The sequence below is a fragment of the Lobosporangium transversale genome, assembly GCF_002105155.1.
Source record: "Lobosporangium transversale strain NRRL 3116 chromosome Unknown BCR41scaffold_19, whole genome shotgun sequence".
In the NCBI taxonomy this organism is placed as follows: domain Eukaryota; kingdom Fungi; phylum Mortierellomycota; class Mortierellomycetes; order Mortierellales; family Mortierellaceae; genus Lobosporangium; species Lobosporangium transversale.
The window spans coordinates 413378-435323 of NW_019028997.1; the positions used below are offsets into that span (position 1 = coordinate 413378).

At 41.5% G+C, this 21946-nt stretch overlaps 4 protein-coding genes across 4 annotated transcripts; 2 read left to right on the forward strand and 2 right to left on the reverse strand.

Moving 5' to 3' along the window:
* The first annotated feature begins 4650 nt into the window (after positions 1 to 4650).
* BCR41DRAFT_353923 (NUC185 domain-domain-containing protein) lies at positions 4651 to 10038 on the forward strand. Its single transcript, XM_022024237.1, has 12 exons — positions 4651 to 4712; positions 4835 to 4914; positions 5061 to 7079; positions 7173 to 7238; positions 7351 to 7432; positions 7566 to 7846; positions 7970 to 8149; positions 8281 to 8389; positions 8499 to 8863; positions 8967 to 9483; positions 9639 to 9787; positions 9955 to 10038. Exons 1-12 carry the CDS (start codon positions 4700 to 4702, stop codon positions 9964 to 9966), a joined length of 3873 nt encoding a protein of 1290 aa, XP_021881250.1. The 5' UTR covers positions 4651 to 4699; the 3' UTR covers positions 9967 to 10038.
* A 51-nt stretch (positions 10039 to 10089) lies between these two features.
* BCR41DRAFT_386629 (hypothetical protein) lies at positions 10090 to 13179 on the reverse strand. The gene is made up of 2 exons (XM_022027816.1): positions 11550 to 13179; positions 10090 to 11381 (listed from the first exon to the last, which is right to left on the reverse strand). The coding sequence occupies exons 1-2, from the start codon at positions 13077 to 13079 to the stop codon at positions 10107 to 10109; spliced, it is 2805 nt and encodes a 934-aa protein (XP_021881251.1). The 5' UTR covers positions 13080 to 13179; the 3' UTR covers positions 10090 to 10106.
* Positions 13180 to 13203: 24 nt separating this feature from the next.
* On the reverse strand, positions 13204 to 15388 carry BCR41DRAFT_353926 (hypothetical protein). Its single transcript, XM_022024238.1, has 7 exons — positions 15200 to 15388; positions 15036 to 15051; positions 14865 to 14938; positions 14661 to 14784; positions 14450 to 14570; positions 13402 to 14330; positions 13204 to 13298 (listed from the first exon to the last, which is right to left on the reverse strand). Exons 1-7 carry the CDS (start codon positions 15315 to 15317, stop codon positions 13271 to 13273), a joined length of 1410 nt encoding a protein of 469 aa, XP_021881252.1. The 5' UTR covers positions 15318 to 15388; the 3' UTR covers positions 13204 to 13270.
* Positions 15389 to 19194: 3806 nt separating this feature from the next.
* BCR41DRAFT_306080 (hypothetical protein) lies at positions 19195 to 21421 on the forward strand (the record flags this gene model as incomplete). Its single annotated transcript, XM_022020815.1, has 4 exons — positions 19195 to 19374; positions 20422 to 20628; positions 20756 to 20986; positions 21176 to 21421. Coding segments are annotated over 4 exons (864 nt in total), but the record flags the coding sequence as incomplete, so codon positions are not given.
* Between the last annotated feature and the right edge of the window lie 525 nt (positions 21422 to 21946).

Below are 21946 nucleotides of genomic sequence, written 5' to 3' on the forward strand. Positions count from 1 at the left end.
AAGACGTTGAGCTCTGTCCTATAGGTGCTTTAGGATTTTATCTATTGGAGTTATGGATGGTTAGTTCCTGCTTTCCGACATGTTTTTTTTTTTTTTTTTTGTTTAATACTATGATGTTATACCGACATACCAACATTCGATTTGGCACTCCATCTTTTGGATTGTAGGGCAGAGGAAACAACTATCCTGATTTTCATGAAGACAAATGGATGGAAACTTTTCTCCTTTCCGGTGCCTCTGATGGTACTGCAATTTCTTCAGCCACGCTCTACAAGTAAGTAAAGCAGCATATCGAAGTAATCAGAGCCATGCGTGGTAGTTGTATTAATATTAATAAATGGCTTTTCTTCGTGGCTTCTTATTTTTGTAGATCCATGAAAGGGATTATGGAAAAGGCAGGTTATCATACCGATAAGGTTACGTATGACCGCAAAGCTGGAGCACAACACGCAGCCCTCATAGGATCGACGCATGGCCAGATATCTGAGCAAGGCAACTGGCCTCACACCCGCTTGGCGATCTATTATATGCATCCAATCGCAAAGAGTGCTCCGTATGCAATGGCTGGATTCTCACAGCCTAATGAGGACTTCTGTATCCCTCGTAACACGCTTATTCCTGACCCTAAACTTCAAAGAATGATTTTTCCTTTTATCGAGAACCTTTATGAAGGGAACAAAGGCTGGGAGCAGAGGATTGAGAATGTCACGATGGACCGCCCTGAAGACTATGGTCGCCCCTTTTTACAACAAACGATCTACCGCAAGGAGGACTATCCAAAAATACGCATCAACATTATTCTTGCTCATTTAAGAAAAATTATTCTCCAGGACATGGCTGTACTGATGAGAACTACCGACGGCATTAATTGTTTATACGGCGCGCACCATATTTTTCAGTTAAATGTCTTTTGTTCGCCAGAATTTGGAGCGTTCAGTAAAAAGCTGTGTCAGACAATGGACGAGACAAGATCTCCTCTGACGGATAGCCTTGCAACCAATACTCCAGCAATAGTACAGAAACTTGACGATATAGGAACACAAATTGATGCCCTTAATGTCTTAGTGCAATCAGAAAGTTATGAAAGAATTGAAAATACTGTCCGTAACTGGTCGACTACAGAGCAGCAACTAATAGCATTAGCCCGCTTAGAGGCTACTTTCGACAATGCAGTAAGAGATCTGGGTCAAACCATACGTAAGCTTAATTTAATTCAGGCAGGGCGGGAACGAGTGCTCGAGCACCGGAAGCAAATGTAGCAGAGGCGCGAATCAGGACGGACGAGCTCGTTTACCCGAGAGCAAGAGCATACGGATGGATACTTAGATAGCTATGAACAAGGACATGGGCAAGAGAGCGTGGTTAGTACCTCTACATCTTTACAAGAACTGGATTCATTCTTCAATGAAGTAGAGCGGGGAGAAGGAGAGGAAGAGGAAGCAGCTCAAAGAAGGCGAATTCAACATGGTGTCTCATTAGGCGGAAATCACACGGAGGCTGAAAAGGAGGATTCAACTATAGACGGTCTGGAGGAAATAGCGAATCAGATTGCCATGTCCTACCCCCAAATTGAACCAACCGTTTCAACACACGATATGCTACCACAATCAGCACCTCTTAGTCAGCAGTGGAACGAGTGGTTCGTTGGTGATGGCCTCGCAGGGCGGCCCTCCATATGGGCCATGAATAAGAAGCAAGTTGAAAATAGAGTGAAATGGCGTAAAGGATTCAATGCGCAGAAGAGGCAGCATTATCTAATGAAGAAGGATCTGATTGAGGCAGTTTTGGAAGAGATATCAAAATCAACACGTATAAGCTTAAAGGAAAAGGAAACTGGGGCCCTGGCGTCAGTTTCCGAGGCGATCGCCATGACTGGAACCAACAATGCCTTTGTCAAGGCCTACAGAGCACAAAGGAGCAAGAAAAAGATTCATAATTAATAAAACTAAGTTTGCTGCAATCATAGGATGTAATTTCGGCGGGCAAATATACTAAATAAATCCTACATGACCTCGGGAGTCCTTGTTATCAATTTCGGCGAGCATAAAGAAGAGGCCTGTCCAGAGTTTGTTTTTTGTTACAATCAACTCTGATTTGCATCTTACTAAAATGGACCTTTTTTTAACTCTTACATTCTTGATTCTACCTTTTACAATAATGCCGAAAGTGAGAAAATCAGCCAAGAGTCATAGGAGGTGGCCAATCTTTGAAGCTTCCACAGACAATCCATCTTCAATAAAGCCCAAGGACAATGGGCTACTGAATGGTCTACGACCTATTCACATTGTCATAGGCACCATGGACGGATGTGTCACCTTTCTTCATTGAAAATCCAACAAGAAATAAAGAAAATAAACTAAATAAAAGATCTCTCTGCCCTGCAAATCTGTTCTGCATCTACTTCTCGAGCCAAAAGGATGGCGTGGGTGGGACATACGTTCATGGTACCTATGACAATGTGAATAGTTGTCCTTCGTAGATCATTCAGTGAACCATTCCCTACGGTACTATGTCTGTATGTGGCTCCAGGGAGATCGCCAAAGGGAACTAAACTAAAACAAAACTAAACGAAACGAACAACTAACTAAAGAAAACCTAGCCTAGAGTGCTCATGGCCATGTTGTTGGAGGTGGCACTCGACAAACGGTAGTGCTTCTCGAAGACTTTCGAGAACGATCAATTTCCTTGCACCATGATGTCTGTGCCTTTTTGCTTGATATAATTAGAGGCCCATTTTAACACAAATTTCTCGCCCAGTGTAAAGTATTGTAATATCCTCGTTGGGTTTTTGAGTTCGTCAGTGGCTGGCTCTCATGGAGCCATGTAGTAACACTGATCCACTCTCTTTACAATGTCTTAATACAGATTGGTCCTAGAAAAAAAAAAAAAAGTTCTCGGTAACACTAGTTTATCCGGAAAGATGTGTTTTGGAGGGAAGTGGCGGTTCCGAATATCGAAAAGTACCTGTCGGTCATAACCACTCTTTTTCCAACACTCTTTAGTACTGAAACCAGTTCATTATCCGTAAGGGAGGAGAGGTAAGGAATGCCGTCCATTACAGCCTTCTGCTGCAGCAATCGCTGTCATTAGGCCACTCTCGTCTAGCTTGATCTGTTTGGAGGAACCACCATCACTCTTATCATCTTCCAGCTGAGAGTTCTTGCTGCATTGTTGAAAGTAGCCTTTGAGCCTTAAGTTAATGCTATTAGTTGCTGCCGCATGAATGTCATATTTGTCGTTACTGTAGTCGACCAGTTACAGACATTATTTTCAATTCTTTCATGGTCTCGAGAAGAACTTTCTGATTACATTAAGGTACTAAGAGCAGCAATTTGTGTCCTACTCACAAATGCGCTCCATCTGGTCATTCGCTATTGTAGCTTATCTCAATCCTTGATGTTAGTTCCCCGTTGTGCAAAAGAGAAGACAAAGCAGAGATATTGGATAATAATGTGTAATTTGATGGGTTGCAGTTCTTTCTACTATTTCTAATTAGGACGACCAGTATGCAGACACAAGCAGCATTCTGCCATGGACTGATTCCTAGACCAGTTGCCGTACGTTAGCAAATAGATTGTATCAACCCTTATGAGAACTACCGCTTCGCCGGCGATGAGATAAATGTAATAGCTACCCATCTTCTCTTACGTGAATACTTCATACTTGAACCCCGGATTGTGGTGTCTTCTATTGTTTGGCTGCTCCAAGATATTTAACTGACGCGGTGATCTTTTTTTTTTTTTTTTTTTTTTTTTTTTTCTTATGTAGGCATAGATCAACTCAGTAACTTACTCCGCGATGTTTCCGAGATAATTTTTATAAATGGAAACATCTCCTAACCTTTAACTATGTAAGGCATCCAGGAAAGGGAGGGGCCATACCCAATTGCTGGCCATTTATAGACGCCATATATATATCTCGCTGTGTGAAGACCTTACAGGAACCAAGAGCGCCTTTACAGCGGCTACAAATGGCATCACATTCTGAAATGCCAGGGTTTTGTGTCTCCGGATGGAATTATATGTCATCTAAACGGGCCTTTCCCGGGCGCGTAAGACGATACTTTTATGTTGAAAGGGTCAAAGTTTTATAATTTTCTAGGCTTCGGCCAGCTGAAATCATACATTTTTCGCCGGTTTAATCTAGACTGTTGAAGTATCTAAACGTTTCAGCATATTCCTTCAACCAATCTATCGTCCCTTTTGAGACTTGAATATCCATGCTTGAATTCATTTTTATTTGTTGTAAACTCGTAAAAATAAGTAGAAAAAAAAAAAAAAAAGAAAATGAAGTTATAAAAACAAATTGGCCTTTCCGACCCCGCCCTGCCGCGCACTGGCACGGGGACTCGGTATGAAAGGTCCAGTAACAACTACCATAGGAACTCGCTGAGACAGTGCCAAGTGCAGTAATTAATGATTTAAAGTTTATAAACCGCAATGCTTTCCTGTCTTTAAGCGTAAAAAAAAAAAAAGTGATGAGTGAATGGAGAGGGAGAAGAATGTTAGAAATCTAAAATACTTATACGAATACAAGTTATACGCGCTTACTGATGCGCGAGGACAAACTGATGAAAGCGATCCGTGACTGCAAAATGAAGGTAAAGGAGGGCACTCCGAAAAGGTCTCTCTAATGGAGTTCTGCTTTGCTGCATCAGCCAAACTTGTCTTTAAATAGCCAAAAGCGCGAATACAAAACTATGCCATCCCAAGGTAACAAAGGAATGAAGACATCAAGAATCAAAGGATGAATTCCATTCTCTTTTCGTTTTTTCCTTGTTTTTACTGACAGCCAGGCAATTTTTATTTTATTTTTTTATATTGTATTATTTTAGATACTTTAGACCTTCTGGCGCGTTTGAAATCCGCAGCCTTTCCAGGTGTGCCTCTTGAAGAGTTACCAGAAACATTCCAGGTATGACAACCGTCTACTTCTTTTATATTCAGCTGTATCGATTCACCATCGTCATGATAACAAAAATGGGATGAATTTATATTTCGCTTTTTTTTTTTTTTTTTTTAAAAAAAAAAAAAAAAAAAAAAAAAATGTATCATACATAGTTACCGACTTCAATTGCAGGACCTCTGACTTATGATGACATTAGACGGGACATTGAAAAAGAGCACCTTTTACCCAGTAATACCTTCTCAACTGAGTGGCTCAACAAATGTCAGGAAGTTTTCGATAGAGATCAGGAGTTCAATACCTTACTCTTAATGGAGCCCTCGCCCGCAGAATCCACTATCGCATTGGAACCTCATAATGTGTATGGTGTCCGGGGTGGATACTATGAGAAAAACTTGCGTTCGACTCACCTCGTTGGTTCCAATGCTATAGCCAGCACTTCCATCATGACCGCTAAAAACTCCACAAGCTTTGCTCGTGCTCCTGGAAAAAGAACAGATTTCGTAAGAGGCAAAGCGGGCTATTTCCCCTTCACACCCGGTGGACTCGATCTAGAAGAAATCAAAGGCGTTGGTCCCCTGGAGGCAGAAAAAGCCGCGCTCGGCTTGGATGATATCGACATTGCGAAGACGATTGCTGAGAATTTATCGATAGAGTCTGAGGGATGGTTGACAAAGCCTCCTGGTTTCACTAGAGGCCTTTTCTCGGATGAAGATACAGATGGAGAGGCCCATGCTCATGGGGTGGATGGAACAACTACAGCTGACTCTAATAAGCTGAATGGGGCCTTGTTCAATATCACAGATATCCTCTCGGGACAGGATATAGACGAGGAAGCAGACTTTGAAGCCTTGATGGATCCTGTACCGCAACCAACTGCACAGGAACCAGCGGATTCGGCCGCAGAAGCGACAAAAGTCAAGGAGGAGACGAAGACTGGAGTAGCCGCCGAGAAAGAGACACCAGATGAAGTGGATACAATTCTGGACAGTGTTATTTCAGTAGCTGGAACAAAACGCCCCATCAAAGCAGCCCAGACCAAGGGCCGTGAATGGGCGCATGTGGTAGATGTAAATGAGCCCTTTGATGATTTCTACACTCTAGTCCCAGAGATGGCACATCCGTATCCCTTTGAACTCGACACATTCCAGAAGAGGGCAGTCTATCATCTGGAGAAGGGCGAATCTGTTTTTGTGGCGGCCCATACTAGTGCTGGAAAGACAGTGGTGGCAGAGTATGCAATCGCTTTAGCCTCCAAACACATGACCAAGGCCATTTACACCTCACCCATCAAGGCGCTATCTAATCAAAAGTTCAGGGATTTTAAGGACACATTTGAAGAAGTTGGAATATTAACAGGAGATGTTCAAATCAACCCCGAGGCTTCCTGTTTGATTATGACAACCGAGATTCTCAGGAGTATGCTTTATCGAGGCGCTGATCTGATCCGTGATGTCGAATTTGTGATCTTTGATGAAGTTCATTATGTCAATGACTTGGAGCGTGGAGTCGTCTGGGAAGAGGTCATTATTATGCTTCCTGCGCATGTCACGTTGATCTTGTTATCAGCTACGGTACCAAACACAAAGGAATTCGCCGATTGGGTTGGACGAACGAAAAAGAAAGACATTTATGTTATCAGTACACCCAAGCGTCCTGTTCCACTAGAGCATTATCTCTTTGCTAATCGAGAAATCTACAAGATCGTGGATGCCAAACAAACATGGCTCAACAAGGGTTACAAAGATGCAGTGGACGCCATATCCAAGAAGGAATCTGATGCAAAAGTTGCTCAGCGGGGCGGCCGTGGAGGGGCTACAGGGCGTGGTGGCGGTGGACGTGGCGCTATCGGTGGTGGTGGCGGTGGTTGGAGGAATGACAAACAAGATAAGAATCTCTTCACACATTTGGTTGGATTCCTCAATAAGAAACAGTTCTTGCCCGTTGTTGTTTTCACGTTTTCAAAGAAGAAGTGTGAGGAGAACGCAGCAGGGTTGTCGAGTACAGATCTGATGACTTCCTCGGAAAAGAGCCAAGTCCATGTGTTCTTTCAAAAGTCGCTCGAACGATTACACGACATAGATCGGGACTTGCCGCAAATTACAAGGATGAGGGATCTGATGGGCAGGGGTATTGCAGTTCATCACTCGGGACTCTTACCAATTATGAAAGAGGTTTGTTAATCGTTTTTTTATTTGATGGAATGACAGTCTTAATCAGCCATGGTCTAATAACTTTTATATTTTACTCTTCATGCATGCGTGTAGATGGTTGAAATCATGTTTGCCCGTGGTCTAGTTAAAGTCCTCTTTGCTACTGAAACATTTGCAATGGTATTTTTTTTTTTTTTTTTTTTTTTGTTAATCCAAGTTTTCTATATTTTAAACAGATTTAGTCCATGATACTATGATCTTTTTTTTCCCTCTCAATCTACTACTGTTGTAGGGCGTAAATATGCCTGCCCGCACAGTTGTATTCTCAGGTATTCGTAAGCATGATGGGCGTAGCTTCCGCAATCTCTTGCCAGGTAAGTAACACTTTTAGTTTTTATTTTATTTAGCTCTAATTCTTTGCATTGCATGTTTAAGATAATGCTTTTATCATTCTTTTTTTATTTTTTATTTTATTTTTATTTTTATTTTTTTAAATATGAAAAAAAGGTGAATACACACAAATGTCAGGCCGTGCAGGAAGACGTGGTTTAGATTCGACAGGGTTAGTCATCATTGCCAGCAATGGTGATCCACCAGAGTCAACAGATCTACAGGAGATGTTATTAGGCAAAGGAACAAGATTATTATCCCAATTCCGGTTGACCTATAATATGATCCTGAACTTACTTCGAGTTGAGGCTCTTCGAGTCGAAGAGATGATCAAACGCAGTTTCTCTGAGAATACATCTCAAAAAGCCATGCCAGAAAAGGAAAAGCTGTTTGCGGAGGTAATATATATATATATATATATATATAAAGAAATGGGAGATAAGAAATTTTTAAAAGTTGAGGCACTCAATTTTATTTTATTTTTTAACGTTCACTTTTGAAAAATATGTATTTTTATATAGAGTGCAAAGTCAATGGAAAGCCTCAAGAAATTGGATTGTTTTATCTGTAATAAGGATATCGAGGAATTTTACGACATGTCTTCCAGAATGGTGACAATCAACCACCACCTGATGGATAGAGTTATCAAGTTTGGCATCAGGGCCCTTGGCGCTGGTCGCATCGTTGTCTTGAATAGCAGTGTAAGATGAGCGCAGATCTAGGCTTGAGATCAATGAAGGAAGGGTGAAAAAGGATGGAATTCAAACAAGTACACTTGTCAACAGACATCTCCTTCAACATCTTTATTTATTCATTTATTTCTTTATTTCAGTTCCACAGAAATACCCTTGCAGTCATCCTCAAGACAGTTGCTGAGGCTGACATGATGGCTAAGCAATCTAAATCTTATTGGTGCTGTATCATGACCGAGGCTAAGAAAGGTATAATAATAGTTATATGGAAAAATGAGATATTACAGTGCGGATCGTATTGATGATGTTTAGTTGTCATGCTAACATCCCACCTCCCTTTCCTATATTTATATTCTAGAAAAACCTGTGGTTGAGCAGGATGTTTTGATTCCTGTTACACAACTCAGGGCCTCAAATATACAGGAAATCAGCCTAGTTACTGAGGCTGTACCATTCCATGACATCTTCACAATCACCGACACCAGTCTCCAGATTGATGTCGACGCTATCATGCGGAAAGATGTCCAGGCTGTTACCAAGGTCCGCAAGGACCTGAGCCGGTATGCTGAAGAGGTTGAAGAACAAAAAGGAGGGCTTGTTACGGAATACAATTGGAATAAGATCAAGGATCTTGAGTTCCGAGAATATCTCGCTCAAAAGAAGACTTTATTCTCCAGAGTCCTGGAATGCCAATGTAATAAATGTCCAGACCTGAAGGCTCATGTAAGTCTAATGTATATGGGTTTCCTTGGATAGGAAAAGAGAAGGAATGAGGATAAGAAACCAACGTTTTTTTTTTTTTTTTTTTTTTTTCCTGGTAATATAGTATGCCATGATCCACCAAGAGAGAGAGCTGAAATATAAATTGGAAGAATTGCAGCGCACGATTTCTGATCAAAATCTGGAGCTCCTCCCAGATTATCATCAACGCATTGCGATCCTCAAAGAGCTCAACTATTTGGATCCGGAGAGTTCGACTGTACAACTCAAGGGTCGAGTGGCCTGTGAGATCAACAGTGCGGACGAATTAATCCTCACAGAGTTGATCCTTGATAACATGTTCTCCGAGTTTGAACCCGAAGAGATCGTAGCATTACTCTCCTGTTTTGTCTGCCAAGAGAAGAATGCGTCTGAACCGAACCTGACACCTCAATTGCAAAGAGGCAAGGAGATGATCCTGGCTATTGAAGAAAGGATGGCAGAGGTTCAAAAAGCTTATGGACTGGAGTCTGCGACTGCTCCGGGGTCGTCCGCTTTACGTTTTGGCTTGACTGAGGTCGTGTACGAATGGGCTAGGGGAATGAGCTTCAAGCAGATCACAGACCTGACAGATGTTCAAGAAGGTACTTGCCATGACTACAAAACAAAACAAAACAAAACAAAACAAAACCAAAAAAAGAAAAAAAAATCTGCAGAGTTTTCGAGTTTCATGGAGGGAGGATATACAAATTCATATCATTCATAATATCTGTTTATTGACCCTGATTAATTCTTTTAGGTTCTATTGTGAGAACAATCCATCGTCTGGATGAGACATGCAACGAAGTCAGAAACGCGGCGAGGATGATTGGAGATGCGGCTCTGTACAATAAGATGGAGTTGGCTGGTCAAGCTATCAAGCGTGATATTGTCTTTGCGGCTAGTTTGGTAAAGTATTCGTTTATTTATTTACTTATTTATTAATATTATTTTTTTTTTATTTAAAAAAAAGTTGCCTTCTAATTTCAATGTCAAGAATAATCATTCTAACGATCTTCTTTGTGTTATCTTTTTTTATTTTTTTATTTTTTATTTTTTTTCCTTTTTCTTAATAGTATTATCAATAAGGGTATCATTAGAGTGCAACAGGGCTTCATGGTTTTATCTGTAATAGAAACGCTTTTGCGCTTAGAGAGGTTTATTCCAATATAAAAAATAAAATAAAAAAAATAAAAAAATAAAATTGGTTTCTGCCTCCTATTATTATCTAAACTGCATGAGCATACCGATACACGGTGATCTCTAAATCAGGATGTAGTTGGTTATATTGTTCTAAACGCCGATAATGATCTTCAAAGTCCAATTTGCCCAGGACAATCGATAATTTCTCCAGTTGATCTTTGGAATCGGATAATCCATCGATCGCATCCAAGATCCCCTCGAGGGACAAAAAGTTATTCTCAAGGTGAAACCGGTCCATCAAGGAGGAGGTTGACCAAGCAGAAGAAGCCATGTCACCAACACCACCACCACTGTTGCTGTTGATACTGCCTACCAAACTGCTAGTGCTAGTAGTGTTCATCAGATATGGACTGGATATTGTTGTAGAGAATGATGAGGACGAGTGAGGAAGTGGTGGCGGAGTATGATGGTGACTATAAGGAGAATAAACGTATTGAGAAACAGGGGATGCCGTCAACGAATTCGAGACAGGAGACGATGCAGACGATGAAGAAATGGAGAGTGAAGCAAAAGGTGATTTGAGTAGATCTATACCGCCGCCATTTCCATTCGTGGTACTGCTTACACTGACGCTAGCACTACCACTACCACTACCACTCCCACTGCCATTGCTATTGCTATTGCTATTGCTATTGCCGCCTCCGTTAGTTCCAGTACCAGCACTGCTTCCGAATGCCCCTGATGCTCTGGTACTTCCTGTGTTCTTGATTGTTCCCGAGCTAGCCGGGTTCATAAATGAGGATATTGTTGTCGTCGAAAGAGTTCCGCCTGCTGACGATGACGTGCTCGAATCTCCAATGGCCAACCTCAGATGCTTAAGCCTTGGCATGCATCCCAATATGGTCCTTAGTGTAGAATCCGTCAAATGGTCGAAGCTTGACAGACCCAAGTATTCCAACTTGGTTAGGTACTTCAGGTTTAGGAGGGCTGCTTCAGAACATGCGCGCATCCCTGAATACTTTGAGAGATCCAATATCCTGAGTGAAGGGCAGTATTGAAATGATTGAAAGTCTAGTGGCAAATTGGATCTCCCTACCACTTTCAAGACTTGGAGTCGCGGCATTAAACACCGCCAAGAGAGGGGTGTAAGTAGCCGGTTATATCGATAAGAGTATGAGTTGGCCTTGATCACTTCAAGCGTGTCCTGGAAAGCTTCAGCAGCTTGAGACACAGTCATGGCGACACGTTCACTGTCCTCTCCTGAAAGCTCGAGTATCTTTAGTGGTATCAATGTCGGCGGGGAATTATGGGTCGAGATGATGGCTGACGAGGAGCTCAGATTGGATGTTAGCAGCGCAGCCTAGCGATTTGTAGGTTTAGAAGTTCGTAGAATGTTAGAAAGCGAGGATAAATAAGTTTATGGGAGACCCATTGAATTTCAAGCTATCCTGGAAAGAAGATATCTTTTTTTTTTTTTTTTTTTTTTTTTTTTCTTTTTTATAGAAACAGCTTAGTTCAATGTATTTACCTCAAAATCTCTACGTTCCTGAACTGCCCACTCCAACACGTCTTCGTCGACTGGATCTAACAACAGCTCTTCTAATTGGCGGCACTGACTCAGGAAGGAACTGACCGGCATTCTACCATCTTGTCCTGATGATGAGCCTGTCGTTTGTCCCGCCAGACCATGTTGTTGTTGTTCTTCTGTTATAGATGTGTATGGTGTGTACTCTGGTTTCAATGTACCACAATTTAGTTTCAAGACTTTCAAGCTCTTGTAAGGGATCGTATTCAACCGTGCCTTTAGTGACTCAAATCCTGTTAGCTCCAGTACTTTCAAATGCTCTACTTGTGAAATCAAATCGCTGAACCGTTCATCCATAGGGGTTTCATGTTTATCTGGAAGATATCCCTCTAGCTCCATCATCCTCACTGTCCCGAAGAGTTTGTTATGCTGCTTCATAAATTCAATTGGTCCAGATACATCCCAGTCCTCTTGACAACAAGCCTTGATGCGCTGCAGCTTCTCCAGTTTTGGAATTAAGGGTATCATGTCTTGCAGCTCCACACTTTCCAAATAAAGTTCCCGAATGCGTTCAGGTGAATGACTGAGGAGTCTCCATTCAATTCTAAAGGCGTCGTCGATAGAAGGGAAGACTTTCCAAATGATGAGTCGTAGCCCTGGATGGTGAAGATGCGTGTAATGAGCCAAGTAGTCGACCATTGGTCTGAAATATTCTGTCTCAATCTCCAGATTCAAGCCCAGCTTTTGTGATAACAATGTTGAGGAGGCCCACACGGCAGCCGCAGCTTTGTCTTTTTCGGTATCGTTGTCGCTGGCAGTTTTGGACGAGGCGGCATTCATTGTGACACTGGCCTCGTACTCCTCTTCGGACAGCGTGCAGTTTAAGAGCACCCAGAGAAGCTGCATTTTTTTCCGCTTCACAAGTTTCTCTCGTTGATCTTTTTGGAGAACAGCCTCATTCCTGCCTTGATGGAATGCGTCGCCTGTCCAGCTCCTGGTGCTACTATGACTACTGCTTCGACTGTGGGTACGTGGAGCATACCCAAGTCCGTATCCTCCATTGGACGAAGAAATGGTGCTTGTCCTACGCGTGTTACTCTGGCTTCTTCCCGAGCGGACACTCTCAGTGGCTGTACCATCGCTAGTAGTACTCGACTCTGAAGTTGTGTTACGGCTGACTGATCTACTGCGTGTCTCTCCCACTGTTCCTGCATTGGCGCCCTGTACTTCTACAGGTATTGGTGAAAGTAACGGTGACTGTGGCGTTAGTGATGAGGGTCCTTTCTTCAAGACCTGGGAGTATGCAGACAACTTTGGCCAGGTGGCATCAACAAGTGCCATGGGGCTACGGTAGAGGAATGGGAGGACCATTTGGAACCATGTCTTGTTCATGAGCAAGAGACTGTAGAGTGCATGACAATCGTTTGACAAGTATTCGAGGATGACTTGAATGCATTCCAAAGGTAGATTCTCAAGCGATGGTCCCAATGAAGTAACGACTTCCTCTCCTGACGATGGCGTAAATGCGTCCATGACTTTTTTTTTAAAAAAAATAAACTGAATGAGATTAATTCACAAAAGGATTGTATAAAGCAACAAAGAGAAACGGAATATTTATACTTTTTCTAATGGGCGAAATAAAAGTAAATGTAAAAAGCCTTAATATAATTTTATTAAGAGTCTAATCTATCAAACTTCCATGGGTACGAGGTAGTAGATTTTTTTTAGTTCCAAGAAAGGTCTCCAAAGGCGCTAGAGTAATTCATGGATAACAAAAAGATAAACAAGGGTGTCAATACTATTGGACGCATACCAAAAGTCAATATCCGGAAACAATTGTGGAGAAATTTCAAACCTATTGTTCTTGTTGTTGCTTGGAGGGGGGCTAGCCACTGGTGATTTTGTTGCATCGGCAATCATGCTGAAAAGATCGCCTCCTTGCGGAACACCACCACCACCACCATTGGATCCATTTTGAGGCCCAAAGCCATTATTGAGGCTTTTCCCGAAGCCATTGTTATTATTTGCCCCAAAGAAGTTATTATTGTTATTAATATTATTGTTATTAGCATTACTGGTGCTAGAGCCCATACCAAATATATCAAAAGATGACGCTGAAGGCGCAGGTGCTGAAGCTTGTTGCATATCTCCAAATCCATCATCATTACCCCACGGATTATGCTGCTGTTGTTGCTGTTGTTGCTGTTGTTGCTGTCGTTGCTGCTGTTGCTGTTGCTGTTGCTGTTGCTGTTGTTGTGGTTGTCCAAAACCGAAAGCATCAATACCTTGGAGCTGACCAAAGGGTGCGCTATTAAATCCACCTGTGTTGGGCTTGGGAGCGGAAGATTGGTTTCCGTATAAAGACATGATCGAGTTCTTCCAGTCAGTATTAGCAACAGGTTTTGCTGCCTGTGGTCCGTTATTACTGGATGGAGCTGAAGGTTGATTGGTTGTGCTAGTAATCGAAAACAAGTCCTGAGTAGCACTGCCTGAGACGAGTTTTGGTGCCTGAACTTGAGTGCTTTGTGCAGGTGTAGAGTCATTCAATCCAAAAAAATCCACTGGGGCTGCAGAAGCTTGCGCCGGTTTGGCTGGCGATGCAGACCGCTGTCCGATTGAAAAAAGATCAGCACCTTGTAGACCGGGTGAAGCTGCAGGTTTAGGGAAGGAGGATCGGGTTGGATTTGCTGGTGGGGGTGCGATATTTCCTGCAAATGAACCAGAAGTATCCTTGGATCTATTCATTTGTGCCTGTGGTCGGGACTGGCTATCTGACTTTCCATACTAAAAAAAAAAAGAGCCAAACATTGACATTGGGTGGTTAAGAGGAGAAAAAAAAGGGGCTAATTTGATCCGCAATAAAAAAAAACCGACTTCGCGTGAGAAAATATTTTGGCCCATACCAATTCCATAAGCATTGCTTCATCTATAGGCCCAAGCTCGGATGGGTCAGGGAAAGATCCCTTCCTCGCAAATTGTTTGTGTTCGTACTTTGAACGGATCCAGGGGTCGATTCCTGAAGTGCTATTGTGAAGGAAGGAAATATACTATGATTAATACAATAAAGCTCCTTTAACATTGTTTGAGTATTTTAATCCTGCACAGCAAACTTACGATTCATTTGGAATGCTGTTTGCTGGAAGGCGAGCTTCCCAGTACATATTGGCTTTTTCATTGCCCCACTTGATCATATTCTCCACCTGTTCTGGTGTCCAGCTGTCCAGATCCACGGATTTGACTATCAATGAGAGGAATATCAGATAAAGAATCACAAGCCTATCATTTGTTCACGAATCACATAAGCTGGCTCTAACTTACCTTTAGTGATATGAGTTCCCATTGAACGATGGACGCCAGAGCAGCGAATGCACATGAAGCATCCAAGATTGAAGCTATGACAACAAACAATTACCACATCATTTTTTTTTTTTTTAGTGCTTGAATTAGCAAAAGCAGCTGCATGACTCCATACAAGTTATCAAACCTCACCTAGCCCATCGAGGATCTAAAAGAGAATATAATGATAAAGTGCAAGGAGTTGCCTCAGTAAAGCTTCAAAGCGGTTGTAAAAAGTCTGCAAATGAACAAAAAAAAAAAGGTCGAATAAGCAGGCTTGGACAGAATGTGGACCAAGGCCACTAGAGCAGTCATACCTTTCTTGCGACAATCCACACAAAACTTGTTTTCGGGCTTTTGCAAAAGCTTCTTGAGGATGCGTGTATGTTTATCATTGGTAGATTTGTCTGCGGTGCGGGATTGTCGTGTGGACATTGTGTAGATGAGATGATGGAGTGGAGTGAAGCAAGATGAGTTTTTTTGAATTGAAGTTTATTGAATCAATACATGGAAGATGTAACAAAGAAAGAAAAAGGGGTTGCAAATAAGGATTATTTCCATTCCTTAAATGCACGATGGCGAAGTCTACACCCAAAAGTTCATAAACGTGTAAGTAAAAAGTAAAACTGCGGTCAAAATCATATTTCTTTAAATAAGTTTAAAAAATATATATAATTTTGACTGCGCCCCTTTTTGAATCTTTCTAGTTGATTATATTTTTATAATGTTATAACTGCTTTTTTCTCTTCCTTTCCAGTCACCCAATAGTCGATTAGGATTGAAGGGTGTGTTCTGTTTGTTTTGTATGTGGAGGGAAGGGAATAGCACGTTTTTTTATTTTGAGGGTACCACAACCAATAAAGTCCTCCACGCTCTCAATTCCCATTTTCTCCATACTTTTCTCTTTTTCATTTCATTTTAGAGACATTCATACTCATGAGTTCTTACTCATATTCATTTGGTAAAAAAAAGCTAAAAATATAATATCTATAAAAGTTATATGAAGCCCGAATTATAACAGAAATGGATTGTGACTCCTGCTGGTTCACACTTCTCTATGAACTTGCAATTGTGCTTGATTCGAAATGTTTTTATACTGTTGAACATAATCACTTTTCTAGATGTTGCAGTAACTAGGAATATAATTGAGGTATTTTCTAATCTAGCAAAGAGAGAAAAAAGGTTTTTTTTTTTTTTTTTTTTTTTTTTTTTGGTTGGTTGGATATCCAATCCGAACTAACGATCAGGAGACGTGCCAGTTGTGCACATCACAGCAAAGGTACAACAGATAAATAGCCGAACAAACTCGGACCATGTGTTTGTTAAAGCGACGTCGTTGGTGTATTGGTCCCTCTTTTGTAGAAGCAGACAGGGATAAAGGAGGTAGTTTGCGTCACGGTACAAAAGAAAAGAAAAGAAATAAAGATTGACCTTTGAAGCAAAGGGGACTAGGAAGAATGTAAACACACATTTATCCCTGGTTGCAAGTCAAGAAGGAAAGTCATGGGAAAGTGTCGGTTTTTTGATTTGTTAGACTTGTAAACCTTTTGGTTTCTATTCGAGTCATGCTCATGGTAATAGTTTAAACGTGAGAACGGACAGAGCACATGGATCTTTTTCAATTTGAAATGAGCTGAGCAGCATTTTTTTAAATTATCGAGATAACTAAACAAAAAGTAAAAGGATCATCCTAAATTATTTTTTTTTGGCACCTTAAAAAAGTGTTGATGGATAGTTTGCATTTCATTAAATGAAGCAGAGGTACATGTACATGTGTTGATTACGAGATCGAAATAGCAATAGCAACAATGGCGATAGACTATCCTTCAGGTCAATGCATGAATGCATCGTTTTGTTTTTAAATTTTTTTTTTTTAAACCTGATGATAATCTTTTTTAAATCGCATGAGGTTTAGATGCACATGTTCATTTATACCCAAGATAGAGATGTGTAAAAAATAAAAAAATAAAAAAAAAAAGGCAAAGGAGGAGAGTGAAATTAATGAATGGAGGCATTAGACATAAACAAAATTGTTCCCCTGTGTTGCCACTATTCCACATAATACATGTAATCCTCCTTTCTCCCTCTTTTTCCTTACCCATAAAAGGATTAAAAAGCAGAAAGGAAGAAAGTTGGCAAGCTTTGCCACCCTTGATATTGATAAAAAAAATATCATAGTGGCATTTTTAATTTTTTAAAAAAAGTTAGACTAGAACGGACACACCCAAGTGCAGTTGTGTGCAGTTGTCCCGCGGGGCAATTGAGTGTATATAGAAAACGCAGCACATCGTCATTGAACTGAGAGCCAACAAAATAAAAAAAAAAAAAGACTATTTAAACCTGGCAAAAAAGCAAGCACGGTTGTCTCTTTCTTTTTATACCTCTCTTTTCTCTTCCCTTCTCTTCTTTTCTCTTCTCTTCTCTTCTTTCTTCTCTTCTCTCCTCTCATTTCTCTTTTCTCTTTTTTCTTTTTTTTTTTTTTTTTTTTTTTTTCCATCCTTTTGCTCATTTTCTACTCTGGGCCACTTCTTTCTCTAACCCCCTCCTTCCATTGTCTTTTCTTTTTCATTCATCCATCCCTATTCATTGTCTCTCTTCCCACGCTGTTATTTGTCTCTATTTTATTTTATTTTATTTTACCTCATCATTTGATTGCAACGCACCATTCCAATCCTCAGAGCAAACAGAAACAACTCTAATCCTCTCTTTCTTATTCGCTCTTCAAAGATCAGCCATCTGATCTGTTCGCTTCTTCCCTTTTTTAGCCTTTGTCTCTTTATAATCCCCATCTATTTTGCTCATTCTTGTAAAGGATCAGCTCTAAAACAAGCAAGTTTAAAAACAGGGTTAAAAGAACGCAACAAAAGGCTCATTCCAACAGTTACTTCGCCTATTTCTTTTACTCCGCCCCTACTCTTTCACTCCTCGCTGTTGCAAATGATCAACCGGCATTGTCTACATCCGCGAACGTGAAAAGAAAAAAAAAAAAATAAAAGGAAAAAATAAAGTGAAGAGAAACCTGATATTAAAAAAAAGTGCCACCATGTCAACACATTCTACAGACTCTTCCACTTCGTTTTCAATGCATCCTCTCACACAACCACTGCCGGTCCAAGTCCCCCTTCAGACCCAGCATCAATCCTCTAGTCCAACTTCATTTTACTCTGCTTCTCCAACATCTCTTCCCTCCGGACCAATCTCCCCATTGTCTTCATGCTCCCTTCCTGACAATGGTCCATTATCGCTTAATCATTTCCCAATATCATCCCATGAAGAAGGCATGCAACCATCACAAGCAAAGCGTTCTCTATCATTCTCCTTGTGCACCAACCCTGATCGAACTCAAGATAGCACTACCAACCATGTCGTGGGCTTTGGTTTAAGAGCCTCGAAACAGCCAAACAGCCACCATGGTACTTCAATAACCGACTATCCCCAGCATTCTCATTACAATAACAGTATTGGTAACAATAACAATAACGATGCAGCCGTAGCTCTTACAGATCCCCCCAATGTCTCTCAGTCCTTGTATCAATCTAACAAACCTAACCAGACTGCAATCTCTTTCAGTTCATCGCTCCCGCCTTCCCTCAAACAACGGCCTAAACCACCATCACGACTAAAGAGTGACCTACTCTATTCGCCTCTTGGGCATGCCCAGAATCCTGCCACTTCAAGTGCACCCTCTTCCAATTTACACTATACTTCCAGTGGGCAGAATTCTCCCGGTGCTTCGATCTGCTCCTCCGATGACTCCGTTTCGGATTCACCCACATCCGGTCCTGACGAGACCAACAATCTCTCTGATCATTCTTGCTCTCCTCTCTCTGCCTTGAACAAAAGGAAATCACTCGGTGCACTTCTGGCCGCCAATACCTTAGCCGCGAGTAGCAACAGCAACAACATTATCGTCAACAACAGCAACCACTCTACTCCCACACGCAAAGAGGTACTCTCGCCCACTTTTCGCGCAAAACATGCGGTTCAGAAATCACCCACTTCTTTTACAGCCCAGTTACCGACAGAACCCTCTGGAAAGAGAGCCTATGTCCCCACAAGTCCCCGTGTTCAATCACCCTCAGCAATAACAGCCCAGATCCAATCCTTCTGGTCATCATCACCAGAAAATCTCGACAAAAACGCACCGGACACGGATCGTAACCCAAGCCCAACAGTCGAACGTCAAAATCTCGACAATGAGAATGATGCAGATGCAGAAAATGACTTGGGCGACCTGGATGATGGTGACGACTCGTGGCATTCTGCAGACGAGGACTTTGGAGGAGAGACTAGCGCCTATCATTCTGGTTCTCCAGCCCTTCCACTTGTGCCCTTCACAAACCAAGTGGGCGGCCATGCGTCTTTTCTTCGCTTCTCTAATAAGGCAATCTGTAAACCTGTCTCCCAGAACGAACAAGTGTTTTACGAATATATTGAAATACACCATCCAGAAGTCTTGCCTTATATTCCTGCTTACCTAGGTGTACTGAATGTCACTTATCGCCAGCTGCCGGATCCTGAAAACGGAGACCGACCAGGAGAGCTAGTTCCTGAAGTCGTACTGGAACAGAACCGACACATTGTCACAGATGCGATGTTGGAAAAGATGAAAAAATCCTGGAAATGGCCCTCAACACCTGGACGATTTCCAGGATCGACAGTTGATATCGTAGAAGAAGGGCGATCGTTGGATAGCCGACCTGGCCATCTTCGTGAACGGTATCTAAATGCCTTCTCAGGGGCGTCTTCTGTTCCTACACACTCCAGTCTCCCAACATCATCCGTCTCAAGTTCAACCAGCCTTTCAAAGATCAGGGGGTTGACAAGGATCAACCTGGCACTCAAAGAGAAGGTTTTGCGTGAAGTGCTCTCTCCTCACTCCTTAAGAGCACGAGCAAAAGCGTTCAGACAACATTTTGGTTTCACTTCAAAGTCACGTAATGGCTGCTCTGCTTCCCATGATTCGCATGATGAAGAATGTGGAGATAGATCCAAACATGTCACTCGGCGTCACTCTCTCTCGAATCTTAATTTGGCAATGTCCTCCCGTGAAGAGCACAAGCGAAGAGAGATGGCCACTTCTAGTGCCCGCTGTAGTTCGGAGGCAACTTCATGTTTCACTGACCAGCCTAAACCCAATCATCAAGTAGAATCAGATAGGACATCGGTGCATCCGACTCTTAAGAAACCTCTTCATCAGGAGTCAGTATCAAATACCAAAGACATTGATTCAAATGGCATAAATCATGATATGTTCCAGATGGATGATCTTGAACTTCCCGGGACCATGCTTGAATCCCCCTCGATTGACAGCAACCATCCCACCATCCAAGGTACGGAGAAGGGACCTTCACAAACAGAAGCTCAAAATGGTTCGCCCATCGCCATAAATCGCAATGAATGGATTATAGAAGGCTCAGGAAGTATTCCAAACTCTGGAGCTGAACAGCCTCATTTGTTCACAACCCCTGATCTCGGAAGGCAAGTGCAACAGGCTAATTTCGCTGCAGAGAATGCTGAAAAGGAGTTGCCCGAACAGGCGCTGCGACCATCACAGGCTGTCCCTGGAAAGTATATTCTCTTGGAGGATCTTACAGACGGTCTCCAAGCGCCTTGTATCCTTGACATCAAGATGGGTACTCGACAATATGGCGTTTGGGTCACTGAGAAGAAGATGAAAAGTCAGACACGTAAATGTCAAAAGACAACAAGTTACGAAACGGGCATTAGGATCTGTGGCATGCAGGTGAGAAAGAATTTCTCGGGAAAGCTTACTCTATTAAAAAAAAAAAAAAAAAAAAAAAAAAAAAAAGGTTATTATTATACAAACCTTTACTGATAAAGTCTCTTTTGCAACCTCAATATTCATATAGGTTTACAACGTCACAACTGGCCGCTTCCTGTTCCAAGACAAATATTATGGTCGGAAGCTGACAAAAGAAACATTACCACTCACCTTGCGCGAATTCTTATTTAACGGAGAGAAAGTTATCCTGAACCATATTCCACCGCTGCAGAGGAAGTTGAGGGGTCTTGCCAGGATCATCAAGAACCTCGTAGGATACCGCTTTTATTCCAGCAGTCTACTCATTTACTATGACGGAGTCACTGGAATGTCCCATCATAGTAACAACAGCTCTCCAAGAGCAGAGCCATTAGACCAAATGTCCTCATCATCTGCTGTGGAACCACCATCAGGCACACCGATGATCACAAAAACAGAACCTTTAGGGACTTCCTCGAATAGATCGTTGGAACGTCTCCATACCCGTCAAAATTCCAAAAGATTTCAGGATCATTGCAGGACAGATCTTAAAGTCATTGATTTTGCGCATTGTACAGCGGGTATTTTCGAAGAGGGTAACATACCGCCCTACCCGCCGATGCATCCAGATGAGCCTGACAAAGGATATTTGCTCGGCTTGAAGAACCTAATGATGATTTTCCGCGATATCTGGGACCAAAATGGTGGCGATAAGGCGATTTCACAGGCATGGCTCAAGGAGGAAGAGGAACTTTGGGCAGGAGTCTGGGACTAAGCAACCTGCATCATTTATTTTACTCTATTTTTTTTTTTTTTTATCTGATCACTTGTTTTTTTTTACTTTTTTCTTTTACATATTTTCTAGCAACATTGTTTTAGCTCCTTTCATATTTTTTTATGAGTCTATTTGTTCATTTCATATCCTATTTGTATAGTCCTTCTTTCTTTCGCATCTTTGTACAATAGTAATTGTAACTCACAAGACACATTTATTTTTTTACTTTCCTTTGAACCATTGATGATGATGTTTATGCTATTTGCGAACCACATCTGATAAACAATCTATCCTTTTCCTTTTTTTTTTTCGTATGGTGGTCCACAATGGTTTTCAAGGACACTCCAGATGCACGTGAAAGTGAAGGCTCATTTTTTTTCTTGCTTTGATTTTCATTCTTGGCATTCATGGCCATTTTTTTTTTTAAAAAAAAAAAAAAAAAAAAGTAAATAAAAATAAAAAAAAATTATAAAAGAAAAAAATATTTATAATTGGGTATCAATGTATACATTAATATGTATATCA

Excerpts from the sequence above, each read along its gene's own strand:
- BCR41DRAFT_353923 (XM_022024237.1), top strand. Across the intron at positions 7,847-7,969 it reads AGGAAAAGCTGTTTGCGGAG|AGTGCAAAGTCAATGGAAAG; the intron begins GTAATATATATA and ends ATTTTTATATAG. Across the intron at positions 8,390-8,498 it reads CATGACCGAGGCTAAGAAAG|AAAAACCTGTGGTTGAGCAG; the intron begins GTATAATAATAG and ends TTTATATTCTAG.
- BCR41DRAFT_386629 (XM_022027816.1), bottom strand. The coding sequence starts at position 13,079 with ATGGACGCATTTACGCCATCGTCAGGAGAGGAAGTCGTTACTTCATTG. Across the intron at positions 11,382-11,549 it reads AGGAACGTAGAGATTTTGAG|GCTGCGCTGCTAACATCCAA; the intron begins GTAAATACATTG and ends ACAAATCGCTAG.
- BCR41DRAFT_353926 (XM_022024238.1), bottom strand. The coding sequence starts at position 15,317 with ATGTCCACACGACAATCCCGCACCGCAGACAAATCTACCAATGATAAA. Across the intron at positions 14,785-14,864 it reads GGGAACTCATATCACTAAAG|TCAAATCCGTGGATCTGGAC; the intron begins GTAAGTTAGAGC and ends TCTCATTGATAG. Across the intron at positions 13,299-13,401 it reads AGCAACAACAAGAACAATAG|CGCCTTTGGAGACCTTTCTT; the intron begins GTTTGAAATTTC and ends GAATTACTCTAG.